Genomic DNA, 26,853 nt, shown 5'->3' on the forward strand with positions numbered 1-26,853 from the left:
CATACTTTTATTTTATTTTAACAGGAAAGACTGGTATCTCTTGTATTTGGACTTTTAAAACAAAGAAAACTTAATTTTTTAGAAATCTATGGTGAAAAAATGATTATTACAGCAAAGAATATCATTAAACAGGTAATCGTGCATTTTTATTTGATATATTTTGGTCTGGAACCTTTGCGAAGTTTACTTTTATGTATCCTAGTAATAATATATATAGTGTAATAGTAATATAGCTAATTTATCTAAAAACTGAAAATATAGAAAAATGAAAGTAAAACATAGTCCTACCAGCCAAAAGATTATTGCTATAGGAATATTTCTATGTGTAGACTGTTGATTTTCTTATGTTGTCATTATGTGTTTATGATTTTATACATATATTTGTTAGAATCATAAGCATTTTCTCATTATAAAAGCTTTCAGAAACATCATTTTTAATGATTGTGTAAAGTCCCATTAACATTATGTTAAATCTACTTAACTTTTCCTCTGTATTTAATATTTAGATTGTTTTTAATTTGATATGATAAATAGCACTGTGACAGATGTCTGTGGTATAAAGTTATTTTGTTTGTTTTTCGTACTTAAGAATATTTTTTCTTAGACCGATTCCTAGAAGTATTGGTTAGAGAGTGAAAAGCATTTTTAAGTTATTTGATGTATAGAATTTAATTCCTATTTAAAAAGATTTACCAATTTATACTCCCACTAGCAGTAGACAAATGTTCATTTCCTTTTTATCCTAATCTCTAAGAAATTATAAACTAAAATCCATGTGTTTTTCAGTATTCCCTGATCTTTGTTTTGACTTTTTTTACTCAGATAAATCTTATCCACTGAACTTCGGTTTTTAAATATATGAAAAAGATAACATAATTTTAAATGTATTTATTAGGCTTAATTGATTATTATCATTAAGGTTGAATGTACATATATGAGTTTTTAAAGTTTAAAATAAGTTTAAAAGTTAAATAAGCAAAAAAATTATAATCATCCCCTCTTTCAAGCACTGATTAAAACACTGTATTTTTAAATTGGTACAACCACTTTGAAAAATTGTTGGCAATACATAGTAATGCCAACTTTGCATACATGTTGGGACCCAGCATTTCTATTCCTAGGTATGCACCCAACAGAAATATGTATATAAGTTCACCAAAACACAGCAGAATGTTCATGGCAGTACTATTTGTAATTTTAAAAACTGGAAACAGCCCAAATTCTATCACCAGTAGAAAAGATAAATAGAATTTTGATGTATTTATACAATGGAATACTATACATTAATGAGAATGAATAGATTACACAGAATAACAAATGAGTATTATAGACATAATGTGGAGCCAAAGAAACCAAACACAGAAAGTATACAGTATATGATTCCACTTATGTAAAACTCAAATGCAGGCAAAATTATTCTATGGTTTAAAAATCAGGACAATAGTATATTTTGGGAGGAAGTAGTAACTGATAGGGAATAGGGGAGGAGCTCTGGGTATCAGCAAGGTTGTTTCATGAGCTGAGTTCTGATTACACAAATGTACTTCATTTGTACAAAAGTATTGAGCTGTAAACATAATTTGTACAATTTTCTGTATATATATTTTAAGCAATTTCTAAAAACTGATATGTTTCAATTCCCAGACTTCAAATCTAAGCATTTATTTTTTAATTTTAAACTGTTGCATATATCACAAGGAAATGTAACTTTCAATATGAACTTCTTTTGGGATTTTAATATGGGGCTTACACCTTGTTCCTAAGTATTATAGTTCTACTTTTCTGGTGTATGATTTTGAACAGTTTTGAATAGTAGGCGATATTATTACAATTCAAACATACTCTGAAGTGATTATTTAATTGGCTAATTGTAATCAGCTTTTCAAACACTATGAGAGATGCGTAAGATATAAAAATCTGGTAAAGTAATTATAGTAAGTAAGAGCCTTTTAAATTTTTTTAAATCTTAATAATATTTCAGGGGTACATGTGCAAGTCTGTTACATAAGTAAACGTGTGACATGGGTTTTTTTGGTATAGATTATATCATCACCCAGGTATTAAGCCTAGTACCCATTAGTTATTTTTCTGATCCTTTCCCTTCTCCCACCCTCCACCCTCCAATAGTCTCCACTGTGCGTTGTTGCCCTTTGTGTGTCTGTGTGTTCTCATCATTTAGCTTCCACTTATAAGTGAGAACATGCAGTATTTAGTTTTCAGTTTCTGCATTAGTTTCTAAGGATAATGACCTCCAACTCCATCCATGTCCCTGCAAAGGACATGATCTCATTCTTTTTTATGGCTGTATAGTATTCCATGGTGTACATGTACCACATTTTCTTTATCCAGTGGATCATCGATGGGCATTTAGGTTGATTCCATGTATTTGCTATTGTGAATAGTGCTACAGTGAGCATACGTGTGCATGTGTCTTTATTAATAGAACAATTTATATTCCTCTGGGTATGTAACCAGTAATGGGATTGCTGGATTGAATGGTATTTCTGTCTTTAGGTTTCTCAGGAATGGCTACACTGTCTTCCACAATGGTTGAACTAATTTACACTCCCATCAACAGTGTATAACAAGTGTTCCCTTTTCTCTACAACCTTGCCAACACCTGTTATTTTTGACTTTTTAGTAATAGCCATTCTTACTTGTGTGAGATGGTATCTCTTTGTGGTTTTGATTTGCATTTCTCTAATGATCAGTTATGTTAGCCACATGCATGTCCTCTTTTGAAAAGTGCTCATATAGTAAGGGCCTTTTTAATATACAAATGGAACATGGACTACTTAGGATTTGAAAGACAATTAATCAAATTGTTTTTGTTTTTTCTTGAATTTTGCAGTGTGTTATTAATAAAGTTTCACAAACAGAAGAAATAGACACAGATGTTGTTGTGAAGTAAGTATAAATATATAGGTTGGTGGTTATCAGTCAGAAAAGATGATACATGCAAATTCGAATAATTTGAAGTGGATTTCGTAAAGGAATTATTTACTAAGGTGTGAGCAGAGTGTAGGAAAATCACAAGTGACAGTGCAGGACAAAGAGAGTGGTTAACAGAATTGAGGAGAAGGTAGTTGATAAAAAGCTGTGACCTTGAGTACAGGGAAGCAGTCACCCTGAGGCAACCCTTGAGAGACACAGGAGAAATAGGTACCTTTACTAGAAAGCTAGAGGAGTAGATACCTTTACTTCTTCCAGTCTTCGTAAGAGCTCCTCATGGGCCAAGCCCACAGATTAGCTTCCCAGAGCAGAGAGCAGGATAGAGAGGGGCAGAACATAGATATGGAGAGGTGAAATTGAAGATAATTCATTACAGGGGCATAGCAAGTATTATGTTTAAATTTTTAGCTATATAATTAAACTTCAACTTTTAATTGGCTCTGAGAAGTTTGAGTTTATGATTTTGAATTGCCCATGTTTGTATTTGTTTGTTTGTTTGTTTTCACCCTAGAAATTCCTATTCTTGGCCAGGTGCATTGACTCACACCTGTAATCCCAGCACTTTGGGAGGCCGAGGTGGGAGAATTGCTTGAGCCCAAGAGTTTGAGACCACCCTGGGCAATAAAGTGAGACCCCATCTCTACTAAAAATAAACATTAAAAAAATAAGTTGGGCATGGTGGCACATGCCTGTAGTCCTAGCTACTCAGGAGGCCAGGGTAGGAGATGGATTGAGTCTGGGAGGTCCAGACTTCAGTGACCCGTGATTGTGCCACTGCATTCTGGCCTGGGCAACAAAGTAAGATCCTGTCTCAAAAAAAAAAGAAAAGAAAAAAGAAAAATTCCTATTCTATTATTTTAAGAAGAACAGTGATAATATTTTATGACTGAATTTCTTGTTCATATGGATATTTAAATGTTTTTAACTGGCTTAGATATGAATAGCAATATGTACAACTGTGAAACTTTCCTGGGCCAAACTCACAGAATGCAGTATTAATTTCCACACTATTACCTAGGGAAAACTCAATTTCAGAATTAGTTGAAGCAACTATAATAATGAGAGAATTGTTAGTGGTTGGAAAACATTAAGTCATTGGGACACTGTTAGAAGCTCCATGGATGTGGAGAGTCAGTTTTTCTTCTTCCCTAGGGAATTTTATCCATATAAGTAGAGAACTTTCTGTATATCAAGTGTTGTAGTATCTTTTTAGAATAAACTCTTAGCTGAAGCTGCATTTATTAAAAATTTAGAGTAATAAGTCATTTTGGTACTATAAAATATCTTTAGGGAATGAATTATATTTTGTATTACTTTTTTTCACCTTGAAGTTAATGATTTGTGTCAGCTATCAAAATAGTATTAGCTGCTGCTTACATGGTACTTTTAAAAATGTGTCATGCATTGTTCTAAGTATTTTTTATTAACTCATATAATATTTACAACAACCACATAAGGTCAGTTCTATCAGTTTCCTCATGTTAGATGAGAAAATTGGAGCATGGAGGGGTTAAGTCACTTGCCAGAGCCACATAGCTAGCAATTCCAATAAGCTGCTGCTATTTTAAACCAAGGCATTGTGTTGTGGCAGTGCTCTTAACTACCATGCCATATTACCTCTCATATGATATTTTTAAAGTTGTAGTTAGAAAAGCAGATTATGAAATTTTGGGCAAAGATGTGTTTCCATTTTTATTCCAGAGTATATCTTCACACTTACTTCTCTATGGTTTATTCATTCAGTGGTCATAAAGCTTGTTCATATGAAATTGATGTATGATATACTTAACTTACCATCTTAAAAATATTTAAATAAGCCATAACTCTTTGGTAATATACCTCTTCAACATTTTAGGTATCTGGATAAAATTGCATTTTATCACTAGATAGTATTTAGTATCATTTCTTCCAGTTTGTAGATGCTATATTGGCCCAGAGACAATCATTATTTTTGTTTGAATTGTTTTTTTCTAGGCTTGCAGATCAGATGAGAATGTTGAATTTTCCCCAGTGGTTTGATCTGCTCAAGGATATTTTCTCTAAGTTTACAATTTTCCTACAGAGAGTTAAGGTAAGCTTATATATTAGTTTGTCCAGAATATCCCTAAAATTAAGTCAACTTTCTAGATACGTAATATGTAAATAAAGAATCAAACTAGAATAAAACAGTTTCTTTGTTTTTGTAATTTTTCTAAAGAGGCTTGGTTTTAAATAAAAATTTAGGTACCTCAGAGTTTGACAATTTTAAGAATTTAATAAGTTATAATTTTATAACTTGAAATATGCTTACTTGACATTAAATATTATACAGTAATATTTCCTCTGGTGATTTTTTTGTTTTCCTAGGTTATCTAGGGGTACAATATTGTTAAACACCCCAAAATCACCCCAGACTACCAACTTTTCTGTAAAGTCAATGTTGATATAATGGTATTTTAAAATACATTGTTCATATTCAAATTACCTTGCTAATTTACTTTTTTTGAGATGGAGTCTTGCTGTTACCCAGGCTGGAGTGCAGTGGTGCAATCTTGGCTCACCACAACTCCTGCCTCCCGGGTTCAAGTGATTCTCCTGCCTCAGCTTCCCGAGTGGCTAGGATTACAGGCGTGTGCCACCACGCCTGGCTAATTTTTGTATTTTTAGTAGAGATGGGATTTCACCATGTTGGCCAGGCTGGTCTTGAACTTCTGACCTCAAGTGATCTGCCTACCTCTGCCTCCCAAAGTGCTGAGATTACAGGTGTGAGCCACTGCGCCCGGCTGCTAATATTTATTTAGATTTTTATTTCACTTTTTGGGCACGAATCCAATCAAGCATCATGTGTTACATTTAATTATTTTGTCTCTTTAGTCAAGCCACTTAATTTTAAACCACTTAGTATAACAAAAAGAACAGGTCACATATCATTTTACAGAAGATGTCAGACTCATATATTAGTTTGAATCACCAACAGGTCATAGCTTTGTTTTAAGAAGAATACAGGCTGGCAGTAGATTACACCTGTAATCCTATCACTTTGGGAGGCCAAGGCAAGAGGATCACTTGAGCTCAGGAGTTTGAGACCAGCTTGGGCAACATAATGAGACCTCATCTCTACAAAATATTTTTTTAAATTAACCAAGCATAGTGATGCACACCTGTAGTCCCAGCTACTTGGATGGCTGAGGTGGGATGATCACCTAACCCCAGCGGGTCAAGGCTGCAGTGAGGCATGATTGTGCCACTGCACTCCAGCCTGGCCAACAGAGCAAGACTCTGTCTCAAAAAATGAAAAAAATAGAAAAAGAATAGAATCATTAGGAATTACCATGTGTAACAGTTAGAAGGGGCCATTTGTGAAATTAGATAGTCTTTGAGTTATCAAGTGTTATTAGCATTGTGTTTTATGTGCTAGTTAACATCCCCAGCATCTCCTGAGTACCATGTTGAATAGTGCGGGGGACTTTGCTACTTGTGTATGACATGAATTTTCATTTATTCACATTGGAGCAATGCTAAGTCACATGTGTAAGCTCTCCAATCAGGTTCACGAAAGTTTTTTTTTGTTTTTATTTTTTTTTTTTTGAGACAGAGTCTCGCTCTGTCGCCCGGGCTGGAGTGCAGTGGCCGGATCTCAGCTCACTGCAAGCTCCGCCTCCCGGGTTCACGCCATTCTCCTGCCTCAGCCTCCCGAGTAGCTGGGACTACAGGCGCCCGCCACCTCGCCCGGCTAGTTTTTTGTATTTTTTAGTAGAGACGGGGTTTCACCGTGTTAGCCAGGATGGTCTCGATCTCCTGACCTTGTGATCCGCCCGTCTCGGCCTCCCAAAGTGCTGGGATTACAGGCTTGAGCCACCGCGCCCGGCCTTACGAAAGTTTTATAGAATGGGATTCACTGTGCTTTATTTAGACTGCTTGTAAAATGTTGGTCCTACCTATTGATAGTGATAGACACAAACTTGTATCTATAGGTGTTCAATAACTAAATCATGTTTTCACTTCTTATATTCTGACCATGACCTCATCATCACACACTTCAATTATTGCATGTCTAGATATATAGAACTCTTACATTGCATAGTGTAGAACTGGCCAACTTTTTGTCAGTAATTTTTTAAAGTACAGTAAGTCCTCAGTATGATGAATAGGTCTTGGAAACTGTGACTTTAAGTGAAACAACTTATACCAAAGCTATTTTTTTTTTCACTCATCATTATAGTGAAACATTTCCCTCAATATTTTTTTCAATAACATTGAAGGAAACAGTGTTATTCAAAAACCTGCTGTATGTTGTTTCACTTAAAGTTACAGTCTCCCAGAACCTATCACCCATATTGAGTGATGATTTACTGTCGTTATGCCACTTTAAGGCTCTATGTCAGTTAAACTAAGTAGAGTTATTTTATGTATGTACAGTATGGAAACTGATTTATCATAGTTGTAATTTCTCATTTTTACATTTGGACCACTTAAACTAGTACTTATGTACATCTTTGCAGATGACATGGAATACGGTACTTTTTTCTGTGAAAAAAGTTTGTGATTCTGTCAAGTACTATTTCACTGAAAAATAATGTTAATTACAAGCTGTTCATTTTTATTGAAGAATTTAAAAATAGCTACAAATTGGAAAGAACCCAGATGTCTAACAATAGAGAAATGGTAAAATAAATTATGCTTTACACATTCTTTACCATGGAATATTATATACAGCCAAGGATTTTTAATGGTAGGAGAAAATACATACATTATGATATTCAGTTAAAAATGCAAGACACAGGGCCAGGTGCCGTGGCTCACACCTGTAATTCCAGCACTTTGGGAGGCTGAGGCAGGCAGATCACGAGGTCGAGAGATCGAGACCATCCTGGCCAATATGGTGAAACCCTATCTCTACTAAAAATACAAAAATTAGCTGGGTGTGGTGGTACATGTTTGTCCCAGCTACTTGGGAGGCTAAGGCAAGAGAATTGCTTGAACCTGGGAGGTGGAGGTTGCAGTGAGCCAAGATCATGCCACTGTACTCCAGCCTGGTGACAGAACAAGACTCCGTCTTAAAAAAAAAAAAAAAATGCAAGATATAGATGTACTTATATAGTGTGATCTCAGCTATGTCAAAAAAAATTTTTTTAAACCTTTTTATCTTCCTAGAACAAGGAGAAACCTTGTTTTTTTTTTTGGTAGTTTTCTTTAGCTGGTCAGATTATATGTCATTTAAAAATTTTATTCTTTGCATTTTCCCTGAATTTTCTACAAAGAGAAGCATTACTTTTATAATCAGAAAAAGTTGTTTTGTTTTTTAATAGTACTACATTACAGGAATAGACTATTTGAATTTCTTGTTTGATTAACCAGGGTTAATAATTTACTTTCCTACATTTTGCATTTATTTCTCAAAGACAAAGGATATCCTATCCTATATGTCACTTTAGTATTATATATATATATATTTTTTTTTTTTTTTTTTTGAGATGGAGTTTCACTCTGTCCCCAGGCTGGAGTGCAGTGGCACAATCTCAGCTCACTTCAATCTCGCCTTCCAGATTCAAGTGATTATCTTGCCTCAGCCTCTTGAGTAGCTGGGATTACAGGTGCATGCCACCATGTCCAGGTAATTTTTGTGTTTTTAGTACAGATGGGGTTTCACCATGTTGGCCAGGATGATCTCAATCTCCTGACCTCGAGATTCACCTGCCTTGGCCTCCCAAAGTGCAGGGATTTAGTATTATACTTTTTAAAAGAAATTAAAGTGTACATTTTCAGCCAGAATATTTTAATAGTATTTTTATTTTGAATGGATAAATAATAAACTATTGGGATGTATAAATTTCATATTTGAGTAATTGTTAACAACTTGAGGATCTGTTGCTGTTATTTGTATTTTTTTAGTGTCTGTTTTTTCTTTCTTTTTGGTCATGGTAAAAATAAACATACAAAACTTACCATCTTAACTGTTTTTAAGTGCACAATTCAGTGGCATTAAGTTCATTTGCACTATTGTGCTACCGTTACAAACATCCATCCACAGAACTCTTTATCTTGCAAAGCTGAAACTCTGTATCTATTACATAATAACTCTGGGCCTGGCATGGTGGCTCACGCCTGTAATCCCAGCACTTTGGGAGGCTGAGGTGGGTGGATCACCTGAGGTCAGGAATTTAGACCAACATGGCCAACATGGTGAAACACCGTCTCTACTAATAATACAAAAATCAGCTGGGCGTGGTGGCTCATGCCTGTAATCCCAGCTATTCGGGAGGCTGAGGCAGGAAAATCACTTGAACCCAGGAGGTGGAGTTTGCAGTGAGCCAAATATCGTGCCATTGCACTCCACCTTGGGTGACAAGAGCAAAACTTTGTCTCAAAGTAATAATAATAATAATAATAGTTATAATAATAATAATAACAACAACAACAACAACTCTGGCCAAGGTGGAGCTGAAAGTCCCAACCCTCTAATCCTGCCTTAGTCTTTCAGGTGACCAGCCTTCGTCCTGTGGCTATGTAGGGGCCCTCGGCTGTTTGTCATCTCTTTAGCATATGAAGACATTTTTACCACTCTGGAGATTCCAAGGTTTTTAGGAGCTGTATGCCAGGGAATGGGGACAAAGACCAAATATAGGCCTGACATAGTAGCTCATGCCTGTAATTCCACCACCTTGAGAGGCTGAGGCAGGAGGATCGCTTGAGACCAGCAGTTTGAGACCAGCCTGGGCAACCTAGGAAGATCCTGTCTGTACACACACACAGCCATGAACACACACACACAAGTCCTGGGCAAACCTAGCAAGATCCTGTCTAGACACACACACACACCACCACACACACACACACACACACACACACACACACACACACACACACACAAACACACACACACACACACACACACACTTTTCCACTTTATCCCATCCCCTGGCAACCACCATTCTACTTTCTATCTCTATGAGTTTGACTCATAGAGCACTCATACTGTGTACTGATTATCAGGTATTTCATGTAAGTGGAATCATACAATATTTATCCTTTTGTGACTGGCTTATTTAATGTAGCTTAATGTCCTCAAGGTGCCATCTGTGTTGTAGCATGTTAGAATTTCCTTCCTTTTTAAGGCTGAGTAATATGAATAATATTCCATTATATGTGTATACACTACATTTTGCTTATCCATTCATTTGTCAGTGGACATTTGTGTTGCCTTCACCTTTTGGCTGTTGAGAATGAACATGCATTTGCCACTCTGGAGATTCCAAGGGTTTTAGAAGCATATGCATATACCTCTGTATATTTGCATGCATATGCAGATACCTCTCTGAGGCCCCATTTTAGTTCTTATTTTTGTCAACCCCAGAATTAGAACTTCTGGATCATATGGTAATTCTATTTGTAATTTTTTGAGGAATCTTCGCACTGCTCTCCATAGCAGCTGAACCATTTTACACTTCCACCAATAGTGCGCAAGGGTTTCAGTTTTTCTACATCCTTACCAAAATGTATTTTCTGGATTTTGTGAGACTAGTCATCCTAATGGGTATGAGGTGGTATTTCCCTGTAGGTTTAATTAACATTTTTCTAATGATGAGTGATGTTGAGCATCTTTTTTATGTGCTTATTGGGCATTTTTATGTCTTTTTTTGGAAAAATGTTTTATTTGCCTATTATTTAATGGGGTGGTTTGGTTTTTTTGTTGTTGAGTTGTAGAGGTTCTTTACATATTCTGGATATTAACTTTTTATCAGATATGTGATTTGCAAATATTTTCTCCCATTCCGTAGGTTGCCTTTTTACTCTGTTAATGGTGTCTTTTGATGCATAGAAGTTTTTCTATTTTGATGTAGTCCAATGTGTCTATTTTTTTGTTGTTACCTGTGTTTTTCATTTCATATCCAAGAAATCAATGCCAAATCCAATGTCATGAAGCTTTTTCCCTGTATTGTCTTCTAAGAGTTTTATATTTTTAGAGCTTATATTTAGGCCTTTAATTGATTTTAGTTAGTTTTTATATGTGGTATAAGGTAGAGGTCTACTTTCATTCTTTAGCATGTGGATATTCAGTTTTCCCAGTACCATTTGTTGAAAAGACTGACCTTTCTGCATTGAGTGGTCTTGCCACCCTTGTCAAAAAACATTTTACTATATATGTGAGAGTTCATATTTGGACTCTGTGTATTCTATATGTCACTCTTTATGCCAGTACCATACTGTTATGATTACCATAGTCTTGTAAGGTTTGAAATCGGGATTATAAGACCTCCATACTTCATTCTTTACTATTGTATTTTGACTTTTTATTAAATTCTTGTTTATTATTTGCACCCTATAGATTAGGCTAATTTTTATAGGTAAGAAAGATAATAGGCTTTAAATGCAGCTTACCTTCTTTTCAAGGAATTCCTAGCTTTTAAATTTCATTTCATTGTGTGGATAAATAATCCTAGTCTGTCATTTCAGAATGACAATATCAGTTGTCATTATGGTTATCAATATGACTATCAGATATTTCATTAACTCCATTCTCAAGATTTGAAAATTATATTTGGCTTAGCTGTCCTGGTGTTTTTGAAACATGAACTTGTCTACAGACTATGTAATAGTTCAGAAAGTAAGCGATGTATCTACTGTTGAACCTATTATATATTTTTAAATCTTATTTTTTGGATACCAGTCTTCTGGCATTCTTAAGAATGGCTTTAGACTTGGAAAAAATAATTAGCAAATCTTTAGAAGTGTAGATATGGTGAAAACAGCAAAGAAGAATCCCTAAGAGAATATCTGATATACTTTATGTGGAAATTTTTAATAACTGTATATAAGCCAAGATGTTATTAAAAGGAATGAAGTATTCAAATCAAACTAGTTTAAGCAATACAAGGAATGTATTGGCTCTGGGAATTAAAAAAAAGTCCAAGACTAGGAAGGGCTTCATGCATGGTTTTGTCTTGGTTCTCCAGCTTAGTTTCTCTGTTTGCAATTCAGCTTTGCCTTTCTCTTTCCTCTTGGCTTCATCAGTTCTGGGTCTGCCACATTTGCCACAATTCTATACCACCTAGAAGTTTTCTATTTTTTACTTAGAGTTTTTCTTCTTCAGTCACCAAATGAAATTCCTTTATTGATTAAGCCAAATTTAGAATTTTTCACCTGGAGTTTTTCTTCTTCAGTCATCAAATGAAAGTCCTTGGCTTTAATTGATTGAACCAGTTTAGGTCACATGTCCAGTCACTGTGATCAGGAAAATACTGTGCACTGATTATTAGTTTAAATCTGGATTTTCTTCTCATCTCTAAGCTAATCAAGAGGCAAGGAGGTTGGGAGTACACTGAGTGGGCTATTTAGAACTGATACTTGAAGCTGGAAGGTGGGCTTATTTCTACCCAAATTACATGGCTGTTGTACCGTGGGAAAAGTGATGTAGAATAGATGTTGGATAGGTCTATCATGTCTTTTTATTTTAAAAAGAAAGAAAATTAGCAAGACAGAAGAGGTAAGGAAAAAGAGGCAAAACAAGATGGGGGAACTAAGTATATCAAAGATTGGACAGCAGTGAGGATTAAAGCAGCAGTAGTGGAGCAGCTAGTTTGTGACAATACAGAAGAAGTTAGTGAGCAATGAAGAAAGAAAAAAAAATGCAGTATCCATAGTAGACACTTTGGTCTTAAAGCTCTTGAAGGCTCTATTTTTGATATACTGTATGCGCTATTGGCTCATTTAAAATGCTTTCAGTTTAAGGAAACACAACTCAGAGTGTCTCAGACAGTTAAGGGGATTTATTAACTCATATAACTAAAAAAAATACACAGAGGTAGGTCAGCCTTTAGGTGCTTCATAGAGAGGTTGTTGATGTCATCAAGCCTTGGCTTTATTTCTTGGCAATTCTCTCTTCTATGTACCTTCCTAATCATTAAGCTCAGATTGTGGTGGTTCCATGTACTAACTGGACTAGCTTAGATCCTTTTCTTGATTTTGGAGACCCGAAGTTGGAGTCTGCTTCACTAGAACCGTGGAGATTCCAAAAAAAGTAAGCGTTTTGAGAAAGGGAGAAACAAATTTTAAGATTGCAACTGTGAATGTTAAAATAGGCAAGCAGTCCTTTATTTCCTAATTGTCCATAAAGACATTAGTTTACATAAATTTACTCTTCATTTGCCTAGCTTTCAGTATTTACTGAGCACCTCCTATTTGCCAGGCACTATTCTAGGCATTAGGATTATAGTGTCATGGAATGGAGCTAACATTCTAGTAGGAGACCTAGAATAAACAAAGATAATTGTAGATAATGATTTTTTTTTTTTTAAACTGGATAATGGGATAGGGTTGCTGGGTGAAGAGTCAGGGAAGGCCTCTTTGAGGAAGCGACCACTGGTGCCAGAACCTCAGTGATGAGAAGGAAATATGTGCAAAGATCAAGGTGAAGAGCATTCCGGATAGTGGAAACCAAAGAGGCACTGAGGTGGGAACAATCCTGGAATGAGGGAACAGTAGAAAGAGAACTAGAATGTCTGGAGAGTAGTGAATAAGTGAGAGAAGATATGAGAAAAGGAGAGAGAGAGGTGGGGGCTAGGCATGGTAAGTAACACAGATTCCTTTTCTTTTAGGCAGGCATATCAATGTATATGATTCTGTGATGGGCAAGTTATGTTTAGTGTTACCTTTTTAAGAGGTCATAGTGTAACCTTTTTAAGAGGTCAGAGAAATATGCAACATATTTTAGGGAGATTTCCATTTTAAAAATTAGTTAAAATATAGGAACTTTATTTCTAAGCTTTAGTGAACCCATTTCTCCTGGGCAGTTCTTTTTCACATCACTTTTCCTATGTAATAAAAGATGGTAGAAATTCTGATATACATGACTTTGACTCATTTATGATTATAGATGTCCAAAATTACATGCACAGAATTCTCTTTTGGGAACTTCGGGTAAGAGATATTTTATGTCCCTTAAAAGTGTGTCCTATTTTCTTGTAGGCAACATTAAATATCATTCACAGTGTTGTTCTCTCAGTTCTTGACAAAAACCAAAGGACTAGAGAATTGGAAGAGATTTCACAACAGAAGAATGCTGCAAAAGATAATTCACTGGACACAGAGGTGGCTTATTTAATCCATGAAGGCATGTTTATAAGTGATGCATTCGGTGAGGGTGAGCTAACACCTATAGCAGTTGACACTACCTCTCAAAGAAATGCATCTCCAAGTAGTGAGCCCTGCAGCAGTGATTCTGTATCCGAACCAGAATGTACTACTGATTCTTCATCCAGCAAAGAGCACACATCATCATCTGCTATTCCAGGAGGTGTGGATATTATGTGAGTATAGTGGCTACTGCCAAGTTGACAAGATTTTGAGTCATCTTATTAATGGCTTCAGTAAGACTGATTATTCAGTTTATTGAAAAAAATATGTAAATTTTAGAATTTAACAAAAATTAATTTTCTGAAACGTATCTCTATAAAAAATGTATGAGAAGTAAGGAGGTGAGCATTAGAAGTAACTGAAAATTATAGAGTTTTAAGACTGGAAAAGAACTTTAAAGACTATTTTATTAAATGCCCTCATTTCAGTGATAAGGTAATTGATGCCCAGAGAGCTTAGATGACTTACTTAAAGTGACTAGTGGCAGAACATATACTGGAACCCAGGTCAGTTTTTGCTTTGGTCATTTTTCTGTGTCACCTTTGTAATTTATATGTTGTGAAGATCTGTTTGATTTATAACTTTTGGTTTTTCAAAGACATGAATTTCCAAATGGATCACATCTTTTCTTAAACCTTATTATTATTATTATTATTTTGAGATGGAGTCTAGCTCTGTCACCCAGACTGGAGTGCAGTGGAATGATCTCGGCTCACTGCAAGCTCCGCTTCCCGGCTTCACGCCATTCTCCTGCCTCAGCCTCCTGAGTAGCTGGGACTACAGGCGCCTGCCAGCACACCCAGCTAATTTTTTGTATTTTTAGTAGAGATGGGGTTTCACCGTGTTAGCCAGGATTCTTAAACCTTATTTTTAAAAACTTCTTATTTTGAAACCCTGTCTCTACTAAAAATACAAAAAACAAAAACAAAAACAAAAAATTTATTTTGAAATAATTTCACATTTACAGAAAAGTTACCAGAATAGAATAAAAAACTCTCATATAACCTTCATCCAGATTCCCCAGGTGTTAATAGTTTACCACATTGCCCTCTGCCTCCCTCCCTCTCTTTTCCTCTTTCTGTCTCCTTTCGTCTTTATTTCTTATGCTAATATTTTTTCTGAATCCTTTGACAGTAGGTTACAGACATGATGCACTATTATCCCTGGGCACCTGGTGTATATTTCCTAAACACAAGAACACTCCTATATAACCTTAGTATACTGATTAAATACAATAAAACATTGATGCAATAAATTACTAATATTACCATCTAATCCACAGATCCCATTTAAACAAAGTTTACCAATTGACCCACTAATCTCTGCTATCAAAAAAATAGAACCAATAAAATATTTCTGGTCCAAGAATGTAGTTTGGATTTAGTTATTGTTCAGAATAACAACAGTTGTATTATCTTTATATAAATCAACTCAGTACTTTATTTGTTGTTGTTTTTTTTATTATACTTTAAGTTCTGGGATACATGTGCAGAACGTGCAGTTTTGTTACATAGGTGGATAGGTGCCATGGTGGTTTGCTGCACCCATCAACCTGTCACCTACATTAGGTATTTCTCCTAACGTTATCCCTCCCCTAGCCCCCCACCCCCTACAGGCCCCGGTGTGTGATGTTCCCCTCCCTGTGTCCATGTGTTCTCATTGTTTAACTCCCACTTATGAGTGAGAACATGCAGTGTTTGGTTTTCTGATCTTGTGATAGTTTGCTGAGAATTATGGTTTCCAGCTTCATCCATGTCCCTGCAAAGGACATGAACTCATCCTTTTTTATGGCTGCATGGTATTCCATAGTGTATATGTGCCACGTTTTCTTAATCCAGTCTATCATTGATGGACATTTGGGTTGGTTCCAAGTCTTTGCTGTTTTGAATAGTGCCACAATGAATGTACGTGTGCATGTGTCTTCATTGCAGAATCATTTATAATCCTTTAGGTATATGTCCAGTAATGGGATGGCTGGGTCAAATGGTATTGCTCGTTCTAGATCCTTGAGGAATCGCCACACTGTCTTCCACAATGGTTGAACTAAGTAACACTCCCACCAACAGTGTAAAAGCGTTCCTATTGCTCCACATCCTCTCGAGCATCTGTTGTTTCCTGATTTTGTAATGATTGCCATTCTAACTGGAGTGAGATGGTATCTCACTGACATTTTGATTTGCATTTCTCTAATGACCAGTGATGATGAGCATTTTTTAATATGTCTGTTGGCTGCATAAATGTCTTCTTTTGGGAAGTGTCTGTTCATATCCTTTGCCCACTTTTTAATGGGATTGTTTGTTTTTTTCTTGTAAATTTGTGTAAGTTATTTGTAGATTCTGGTATTAGCCCTTTGTCAGATGGGTAAATTGCAAAAATTTTCTCCCATTCTGTAGGTTGCCTGTTCACTCTGATGATAGTTTATTTTGCTGTGCAGAAGCTCTTTAGTTTAATTAGATCCCATTTGTCAATTTTGGCTTTTGTTGCCATTGCTTTTGGTGTTTTAGACATGAAGTCTTTGCCAATGCCTATGTCCTGAATGGTACTGCCCATGTTTTCTTCTAGGAGTTTTATGGTCCTAGGTCTTACGTTTAAGTCTTTGATCTATCTTGAGTTGATTTTTGTATAAGGTGTAAGGAAGGGGTCCAGTTTCAGTTTTCTGCATATGGCTAGCCAGTTTTCCCAACACCATTTATCAAATAGGGAATCTTTTCCCCATTGCTTGTATGTGTCAGGTTTGTCAAAGATCAGATGGTTGTAGATGTGTGGTATTATTTCTGAGGCCTCTGTTCTGTTCCATTGGTCTATGTATGTTTTGGTACCAGTATCATGCTATTTTTTTTTTAATTTTTTTGCAAATTTTTATTTTTTTATTATACTTTATGTTCTAGGGTACATGTGCACAACGTACAGATTTGTTACATATGTATACATGTGCCATGTTGGTGTGCTGCACCCATTAACTCGTCATTTACATTAGGTATATCTCCTAATGCTGTCCCTACCCCCTTCCCCCACCCCACAGCAGGCCCCGGTGTGTAATGTTCCCCTTCCTGTGTCCAAGTGTTCTCATTGTTCAATTCCCACCTATGAGTGGGAACATGCAGTGTTTGGTTTTCTGTTCTTGCAATAGTTTGCTGAGATGGTTTCCAGCTGCATCCATGTCCCTACAAAGGACATGAACTCATCCTTTTTTATGGCTGCATAGTATTCCATGGTGTATATGTGCCACATTTTCTTAATCCAGTCTGTCATTGATTGACATTTGGGTTGGTTCCCAGTCTTTGCTATTGTGAATAGTGCCGCAATAAACATACGTGTGCATGTGTCTTTATAGCAGCATGATTTATAATCCTTTGGGTATATACCCAGTAGTGGGATGGCTGGGTCATATGGTACATCTAGTTCTAGATCCTTGAGGAATCGCCATACTGTTTTCCATAATGGTTGAACTAGTTTACAATCCCACCAACAGTGTAAAAGTGTTCCTATTTCTCCACATCCTCTCCAGCACCTGTTGTTTCCTGACTTTTTAATGATCGCCATTCTAACTGGTGTGAGATGGTATCTCATTGTGGTTTTGATTTGTATTTTTCTGATGGCCAGTGATGATGAGCATTTTTTCATGTATCTGTTGGCTGCATAAACGTCTTCTTTTGAGAAGTGTCAGTTCATATCCTTTGCCCACTTTTTAATGGGGTTGTTTTTTTCTTGTAAATTTGTTTGAGTTCTTTGTAGGTTCTGGATATCAGCCCTTTGTCAGATGGGTAGATTGCAAAAATTTTCTCCCATTCTGTAGGTTGCCTGTTCACTCTGATGGTAGTTTCTTTTTTTTTTTTTTTTTTTTTTTTTTGAGACGGAGTCTCGCTCTGTTGCCAGTGCTGGAGTGCCGTGGCCGGATCTCAGCCCACTGCAAGCTCCGCCTCCCGGGTTCACGCCATTCTCCTGCCTCAGCCTCCCGAGTAGCTGGGACTACAGGCGCCCGCCACCTTGCCCGGCTAGTTTTTTGTATTTTTTAGTAGAGACGGGGTTTCACAGTGTTAGCCAGGATGGTCTCGATCTCCTGACCTTGTGATCCGCCCGTCTCGGCCTCCCAAAGTGCTGGGATTACAGGCTTGAGCCACCGCGCCCGGCCGATGGTAGTTTCTTTCACTGTGCAGAAGCTCTTTAGTTTAATTAGATCCCATTTGTCAATTTTGGCTTTTGTTGCCATTGCTTTTGGTGTTTTAGTCATAAAGTCCTTGCCCATGCCTATGTCCTGAATGGTATTGCCTAGGTTTTCTTCTAGGAGTTTTATGGTTTTAGGTCTAACATTTAAATCTCTGTTCTATCTTGAATTAATTTTTATATAAGGTGTAAGGAAGGGATCCAGTTTCAGCTTTCTACTTGTGGCTAGCCAGTTTTCCCGGCACCATTTATTAAATAGGGAGTCCTTTCCCCATTTCTAGTTTTTGTCAGGTTTGTCAAAGACCATATGGTTGTAGATGTGTGGTATTATTTCTGAGGGCTCTGTTCTGTTACATTGGTCTATGTCTCTGTTTTGGTATCAGTACCATGCTGTTTTGGTTACTGTAGCCTTGTAGTGTAGTTTGAAGTCAGGTAGTGTGATGCCTCCAACTTTGTTCTTTTGGCTTAGGATTGTCTTGGCAATGCAGGCTCTTTTTTGGTTCCATATGAACTTTAAAGTAGTTTTTTCCAGTTCTATGAAGAAAGTCATTGGTAGCTTAATGGGGATGGCATTGAATCTATAAATTACCTTGGGCAGTATGGCCATTTTCACGATATTGATTTTTCCTATGCATGAGCATGGAATGTTCTTCCATTTGTTTGTGTCCTCTTTTATTTCATTGAGCAGTGGTTTGTAGTTCTCCTTGAAGAGGTCCTTTACATCCTTTCTCAGTTGGATTCCTAGGTATTTTATTCTCTTTGAAGCAGTTGTGAATGTGAGTTCACTCATGATTTGGCTCTCTGTTATTGGTGTATAAGAATGCTTGTGATTTTTGCACATTGATCCTTTTTGCACCTGAGACTTTGCTGAAGTTGCTTATCAGCTTAAGGAGATTTTGGGCTGAGACTTCTAAATATACAATCATGTCATCTGCAAACAGGGACAATTTGACTTCCTCTTTTCCTAATTGAATACCCTTTATTTCTTTCTCCTGCCTAATTGCCCTGGCCAGAACTTCCAACACTATGTTGAATAGGAGTGGTGAGAGAGGGCATCCCTGTCTTGTGCCACTTTTCAAAGGGGATGCTTCCAGTTTTTAACCATTCATTATGATATTGGCTGTGGGTTTGTCATAAATAGCTCTTATTATTTTGAGATACATTCCATCAATACCGAATTTATTGAGAGTTTTTAGCATGAAGAGCTGTTGAATTTTGTCAAAGGCCTTTTCTGCTTCTATTGAGATAATCATGTGGTTTTTGTCTCTGGTTCTGTTTATATGCTGGATTATGTTTATTGATTTGCGAATGTTGAACCAGCCTTGCATCCCAGGGATGAAGCCCACTTGATCATAGTGGATAAGCTTTTTGATGTGCTGCTGGATTCAGTTTGCCAGTATTTTATTGAGGATTTTTGCATTGATGTTCATCAGGGATAGTGGTCTCAAATTCTCTTTTTTTTTGTTGTGTCTCTGCCAGGCTTTGGTATCAGGATGATGCTGGCCTCATCAAATGAGTTAGGGAGGATTCCTTCTTTTTCTATTGATTAGAATAGTTTCAAAAGGAATGGTACCAGCTCTTCCTTGTACGTCTGGTAGAATTCAGCTGTGAATCCATCTGGTCCTGGCCTTTTTTTGGTTGGTAGGCTATTAATTATTGCCTCATTTTCAGAGCCTGTTATTGGTCTAATCAGGGATTCAACTTCTTCCTGATTTAGTCTTGGGAGAGTGTATGTGTCCAGGAATTTATCAGTTTCTTCTAGGTTTTCTTGTTTATTTGCATAGAAGTGTTTATAGTATTCTCTGATGGTAGTTTGTATTTCTGTGGGGTCAGTGGTGATATCCCCTTTATCATTTTTTATTGCATTTATTTGATTCTTTTCTCTTTTCTTCTTTATTAATCTTGCTAGCGGTCTATCAATTTTGTTGATCTTTTCAAAAAACCAGCTCCTGGATTCATGGATTTTTTGAAGGGTTTTTTTGTGTCTCTATCTCCTTCAGTTCTGCTCTGATCTTAGTCATTTCTTGCCTTCTGCTAGCTTTTGAATGTGTTTGCTCTTGCTTGTCTAGTTCTTTTAATTGTGATGTTAAGGTGTCAATTTTAGATCTTTCCTCCTTTCTCTTGTGGGCATTTAGTGCTATAAATTTCCCTCTACACACTGCTTTAAATGTGTCCCAGAGATTCTGTTATGTTTTGTCTTTGTTCTCATTGGTTTCAAAGAACATGTTTATTTCTGCCTTCATTTTGTTATGTACCCAGTAGTCATTCAGGAGCAGGTTGTTCAGTTTCCATGTAGTTGAGTGGTTTTGATTGAGTTTCTTAATCCTGAATTCTAGTTTGATTGCACTGTGGTCTGATAGACGGTTTATTATAATTTCTGTTCTTTTACATTTGCTGAGGAGTGCTTTACTTCCAATTATGTGGTCAATTTTGGAATAAGTGCGATGTGGTGCTGAGAAAAATGTGTATTCTGTTGAGTTTGGGTGGAGAGTTCTGTAGATGTGTGTTAGGTCCGTTTGGTGCAGAGCTGAGTTCAAGTCCTGGATATCCTTGTTAATTTTCTGTCGTGTTGATCTGTCTGATGTTGACAGTGGGGTATTAACGTCTCCCATTATTATTGTATGGGAGTCTAAGTATCTTTGTAGGTCTCTAAGGACTTGCTTTATGAATCTGGATGTTCCTGTATTGGATGCATATATATTTAGGATAGTTAGTTCTTCCTGTTGAATTGATCCCTTTACCATTATATAATGGCTTTCGTTGTCTCTTTTGATTTTTGTTGGTTTAAAGTCTGTTTTATCAGAGACCAGGATTGCAACCCCCCTGCTGTTTTTTTGTTTGTTTGTTTGCTTTCCGTTTGCTTGGTAGATCTTCCTCCATCCTTTTATTTTGAGCCTATGTGCATCTTTGCATGTGAGATGAGTCTCCTGAATGTAGCACATCAATGGGTCTTGACTCTTTATCCAATTTGCCTGTGTCTTTTATTTGGGGCATTTAGCCCATTTACATTTAAGGTTAATATTGTTATGTGTGAATTTGATCCTGTCATTATGATGCTAGCTAGTTATTTCGCCCGTTAGTTGATGCAGTTTCTTCCTAGCATCGAAGGTCTTTACAATTTGGCATGTTTTTGCAGTGGCTGGTACCAGTTGTTCCTATCCATGTTTAGTGCTTCCTTCAGGAGCTGTTGTAAGGCAGGCCTGGTGGTGACAAAATCTCTCAGCATTTGCTTATGTGTAAAGGATTTTATTTCTCCTTCACTTATGAAGCTTAGTTTGGCTGGATATGAAATTCTGGGTTGAAAATTCTTTAGGAATGATGAATCTTGGCCCCCACTCTCTTCTGGTTTGTAGGATTTCTGCAGAGAGATCTGCTGTTAGTCTGATGGGCTTCCCTTCGTGGGTAACCTGATCTTTTTCTCTGGCTGCCCTTAACATTTTTTCCTTCCTTTCAACCTTGGTTAATCTGACAATTATGTGTCTTGGAGTTTCTCTTCTCAAGAAGTATCTTTGTGGTGTTCTCTGTTTCCTGAATGTGAATGTTGGCCTGCCTTGTTAGGTTGGGGAAGTTCTCCTGGATAATATCCTAAAGAGTGTTTTCTAACTTGGTTCCACTCTCCCTGTCACTTTCAGGTACACCAGTCAAGCATAGATTTGGTCTTTTCACATAGTCCCATGTTTCTTGGAGGCTTTGTTCATTTCTTTTCACTCTTTTTTCTCTAGTCTTGTCTTCTCGCTTTATTTCACTAATTTGGTCTTCAGTCACTGATATCCTTTGTTCTGCTTGATCGATTCGGCTATTGAAGCTGTGTATGCTTCACAAAGTTTTCATACTGTGGTTTTCAGCTCCATCAGGTCATTTAAGCTCTTCTCTAGACTGGTTATTCTAGTTAGCCATTCATCTAATCTTTTTTCAAGGTTTTTAGCTTTCTCGCGATGGGCTAGAACATGCTCCTTTAGCTTGGAGAAGTTTGTTATTACTGACCTTCTGAAACCTACTTCTCAGCACGTCAAACTCATTCTCCATCCAGTTTTGTTCCCTTGCTGGCGAGGAATTGTATTCCTTTGGAGGAGAAGAGGTATTTTGGCGCTTGGAGTTTTCAGCTTTTCTGCTCTGGTTTCTCCTCATCTTTTTGGTTTTATCTACCTTTGGTCTTTGATGTTGGTGACCTATCGAAGGGATTTTGGTGTGGATGTCCTTTTTGTTGATGTTGATGCTATTCTTTTGTTTGTTAATTTTCTTTCTAGCAGTCACGTCCCTCAACTTCAGGTCTGTTGGAGTTTGCTTGAGGTCCACTCCAGGCCCTGTTTGCCTGGGCATCACCAACAGAGGCTGCAGAACAGCAAATATTGCTGCCTGATCCTTCCTTTGGAAGCTTCGCCCCAGAGGGGCACCTGCCTGTTTGAGGTGTCTGTCGGCCCCTACTAGGAGGTGTTTCCCAGTCAGGCTACACGGGGGCCAGGGATCCACTTGAGGAGGCAGTCTGTCCGTTATCAGAGCTTGAACGCTGTCCTGGGAGAACCACTGCTCTCTTCAGAGCTCTCAGGCAGGGACGTTGAAGTCTGGAGAAGCTGCTGCCTTTTGTTCAGCTATGCCCTTCCCAGAGGGGTGGAATCCAGAGAGGCAGTAGGTGTTGCTAAGGTGCGGTGGGCTCCACACAGTTCGAGCTTCCCTGCTGCTTTGTTTACACTGTGAGCATAGAACTGCCTACTCAAGCCTCAGCAATGGCAGACGCGCCTTCCCCCACCAAGCTCCTGCGTCCCAAGTCAATCTCAAACTCCTGTGCTACCAGTGAGCAAGACTCCGTGGGTGTGGGACCCACCGAGCCAGGCACGGGAGGGGATCTCCAGGTCTGCCGGTTGCAAAGACCATGGGAAAAGCACAGTATTTGGGAAGGAGTGTCCCACTTTTACAGGTACAGTCACTCACGTCTTCTCTTGACTAGGAAAGGGAAATCCCCCGACCCCTTGCACTTCCCAGGTGAAGCAATGCCCCGCCCTGCTTCAGCTCAACCTCTGTGGGCTGCACCCACTGTCCAACCAGTCCCAATGAGATGAACCAGGTACCTCAGTTGGAAATGCAGAAATCACCCATCTTCTGCATCAATCTCGCTGAGAGCTATAGACCAGAGCTGTTCCTGTCCAGCCATCTTGGAAGCGACCGGTCAACTCAGTACTTTATATAAATCAACTTATGGTCCTGGAGCTTATAAAGGTCACAGTTACAACATAAAGTCAGCTATAACACTGCTCTTCAGTACGAACAAACCAAACCCTGAGCTTACTTAATAAAGTTTACTTAATATAAGAAACTTAATAAAGTTTCTTCTGTGTGCAGGCTAGTATTTTCACATTTACTAGTTAGGGTGCAGTCTAAAACTGCTATAAAAAGAGATGTAGAAACTCTGTAGCTTAAACAATGTAAAATTTATTTTTATATTTATGTATTTTTATATTTATATTTATATTTCATGTAACATTTCAGAGGTAAGAGATCGTCAGCTGAGAAGACAGTTCTACTATTCTCAGTGTGTAGTTTCCATCTGTGTCTAAGGTGGCTGTTCTAGCTTTTAGCATTTCATTTTCATCCCTAGCAGCAGGAAGGAGAGGACAAAGGGCTGATACCTTGCTTACTTTGTTTTGCTTTTTAAACATTTTAACAACAGCCATGTAATTTGGGTAGAACTAAGCCCACCTTCCAGCTTCAAGTATCATTTGTATTCATCTTCCTCTCAGCCCTTTCATGATCCGTTTGGAACATAAGGCACATGTGGGAAGATGTAGCAATTATAAAGTGTTCAGCTCAATTAACTAGCACAAGGTGAATTTGTTGGTGTAATTGTCACCCACCTCAAGAAATATAACTTTACCAGCTCTTCAGAAGCCCCTCTTGCCACTGTAATACTATGCTACTCCTTCCCATAGGAAACCATTAAAACAATTGGTTTTTCCAGTTTTTAAACTTAATGGAATCATATATTTGCTCTTTTGTCTCTGATTTCTTTCGTTAAGCATTACAGTTGTGATATCTATCCAGGTTGTTGGATGTAGCAGTGATTTTATTTTTTCTGTACAAATAATCCATTTTATGATACACTACAATGTATGTATGTATTTTACTTTTGATAAGATTTGGGTTTTCATTTTGGATTGTCATGAACATTCTTCTAGATACCTTTGATGCACATGTTACAAGCATTTCTGTTGAGTATATACCTGGAAACACAGTATGTGAATGGTTAATTTAGCTAACGCCAACAATTTCTCAAAGTGATTGTACTCACTTACGCTCCCCTCAGAAGTGTGGAACAGTTTGTGTCACTCCACATCATCCTTCACTCTTGATATTATCAGTCTTTTACACGTTAGCCGTTTTTGTTGGGTATGTCGCAAGTGTAGTCATTTTATTTCCCTGATGATTGATAGGAGAGCACCTTTTCATACATTCATTGGCTGCTGGGATATCCTCTTCATACATTCATTGGCTGCTGGGATATCCTCTTCTATGAAGTGCCTATTCAAGGTCTTTACCCATTTTTCTGTTGGTTTGTATTGATTTATGAAGGTTCTTTATGTTATGTCAGCACAAACCTTTTGCCAGTTGTCCATATTTGCAGATATCTTCTCCCACTTTCTGTATTGACTTTTCATTCTTACTGGGTTTTTTGGTGAACAGAAGTTCTTAATATAATTCTATGATTCATTACTTTCCTTTATGATTTATGCTTCTTTATGTCCTATTTAAGAAATCTTTCCCTACTTTAAAGACTTGAAGATATTTTTTGGTTACTGTCTAGAAACTTTGTTACTGTCTTTTTCACATTAAGACCTACAGTCCATCTAGAATTGATTTTTATGTTTAGTATGAGGGTTAAGATTTTTTCCCATATGGATATGTTTTTGACGTTGCACCATTTATTGAAAAGGTTGTCTTTCCTACTGCTCTATAATGTCACTCTTGCCGTAAATCAAATATTCAGATAGGTATATCTGTTTCTGCACTCTATTTCGTTCATTTTTCTGTCTTTACACCAGTACCATTAAGTAAAATTGTCATAGTTACTGTAGTTACTATAGCTTTTGTTTTCTTAAATAATTTGTTTGTACAGATTGGGTCTTACTATGTTGCCCAGGCTGGTCACTCCTGACCTCAAGTGATCCTCCTGTGTCAACCTCCCATTGTGCTGGGCATGAATCACATGCCCAGCAACTGTAGATTTTTAATCCATATTAATATCTGGGAGAGTAATTTCTCCTACTTTTTCTTCTTTAGGATTGCCTCAACTCTTCTTGGTCTTTTACAAATCCATATACATTTTAGATTTGTTAGTTCTCTGTTACCTTCACATATATGTTTATATTTTTTTCTTTCTTTTTAAAAACAAGCACAATCCAGAATTCGTACTTATTACTTCCACTCACATCCTAGTGGCCAGCATAATTACGTGACTATGTCTAGCTATAAGGGAAGCTTGAGAAATAAGTCTTTAGCTTGTGGACTATTTGCCCAGCTAGAGCTGTCATTGTGGCAAAAGAGAGAACAGATACTGAAAGATAGTTAGCTTTCTGCCACACCATTTGAGATCCTTTTAAACTGGATGCAGTCTCACAGTTTTGATTCTTCCCCTCCTACCTCCATTGTGGCTTACTTTATACATTGAACCTTCTCTGGCTTTCCCCAATCACATCTTCCTACAGCATGAAGCATAGGTTCTGCAGATGGTTCTTTCTATGTTCAGTAGGCACATAAATGTCTGGGAACTACCCAACCCAAAGGGGCAATGAATTGAGTATATTTATATGTGTGAGTCTAACTAGTTCTTTCATACAAGGGCTCTGACTATTCCTGTAGCAAGTGTGTTTGCAGTATATAATTGAATCACTGATATAGAACATGCAAAAATACATCTGACGTTTTAACTTTGTTAGTGGTAGATTTTCCCTATTTTCTTACTTCAAAATAACCTGCAATTTTGTAAGTTTATTGCAATGCAAATATGGGCACAAAATAGGAAATACTTTTCTAGGCAGGAAATAGGAAAAGAAAAACAATGGAAAAAATTAGAGTTGCAGAACATAATGTCCTCAAGTTTCATCCATGTTGTAGCATATATCAAAATTTCCTTCCCTTTTAAGGCTGAATAATATTCCGTTCACATGTATGTGATACATACATACAAGATGTGTATGTGTATATCACATTTAGTTTATCTCTTCATCCATTAGTTGACACTTGGGTTGCTTCCACATCCTGGCTATTTTGAATAGTGCTGTTATGAACCTGAGTGTACATATAAATCCTAGAGATCTTACTTTCAGTTATTTTGGATGTATACCCAGAAGTAGAATTGCAGGATTATGTTTGAGTTTGTTTGCTTTTTTCCTATTAACGTGAAAGTTAGAGATCTAACTGAAGTTAAAAAATAACAAATCTTTTTTTTTTTCTTTTTTTTTTCCTCGCTCCTTCGCCCAGGCTGGAGTGCAGTGGCGTGATCTCGGCTCACTGCAAGCTCCGCCTCCCGGGTTCATGCCATTCTCCTGCCTCAGCCTCCCAAGTAGCTGGGACTACAGGCGCCCACCATGCCTGGCTTATTTTTTTGTATTTTTAGTAGAGATGGGGTTTCAC

At 37.2% G+C, this 26,853-nt stretch overlaps 1 protein-coding gene across 6 annotated transcripts in view; it reads left to right on the forward strand.

Annotated features, from left to right (window-relative positions):
• The window catches only part of VPS54 (VPS54 subunit of GARP complex), a 127,831-nt gene that overhangs the window by 67,623 nt on the left and 33,355 nt on the right, over positions 1 to 26,853 (forward strand). For all 6 annotated transcript variants that reach the window (XM_030921134.1, XM_030921131.1, XM_010381668.2 and 3 more), the window contains 4 exons: positions 25 to 132; positions 2,852 to 2,907; positions 4,927 to 5,023; positions 13,897 to 14,237. In XM_030921134.1, the coding sequence (XP_030776994.1) occupies positions 25 to 132; positions 2,852 to 2,907; positions 4,927 to 5,023; positions 13,897 to 14,237 (602 nt within the window). The remainder of the gene's footprint in view (positions 1 to 24; positions 133 to 2,851; positions 2,908 to 4,926; positions 5,024 to 13,896; positions 14,238 to 26,853) is intronic.

This window comes from Rhinopithecus roxellana, chromosome 17 (genome assembly GCF_007565055.1).
Source record: "Rhinopithecus roxellana isolate Shanxi Qingling chromosome 17, ASM756505v1, whole genome shotgun sequence".
NCBI lineage: Eukaryota > Metazoa > Chordata > Mammalia > Primates > Cercopithecidae > Rhinopithecus > Rhinopithecus roxellana.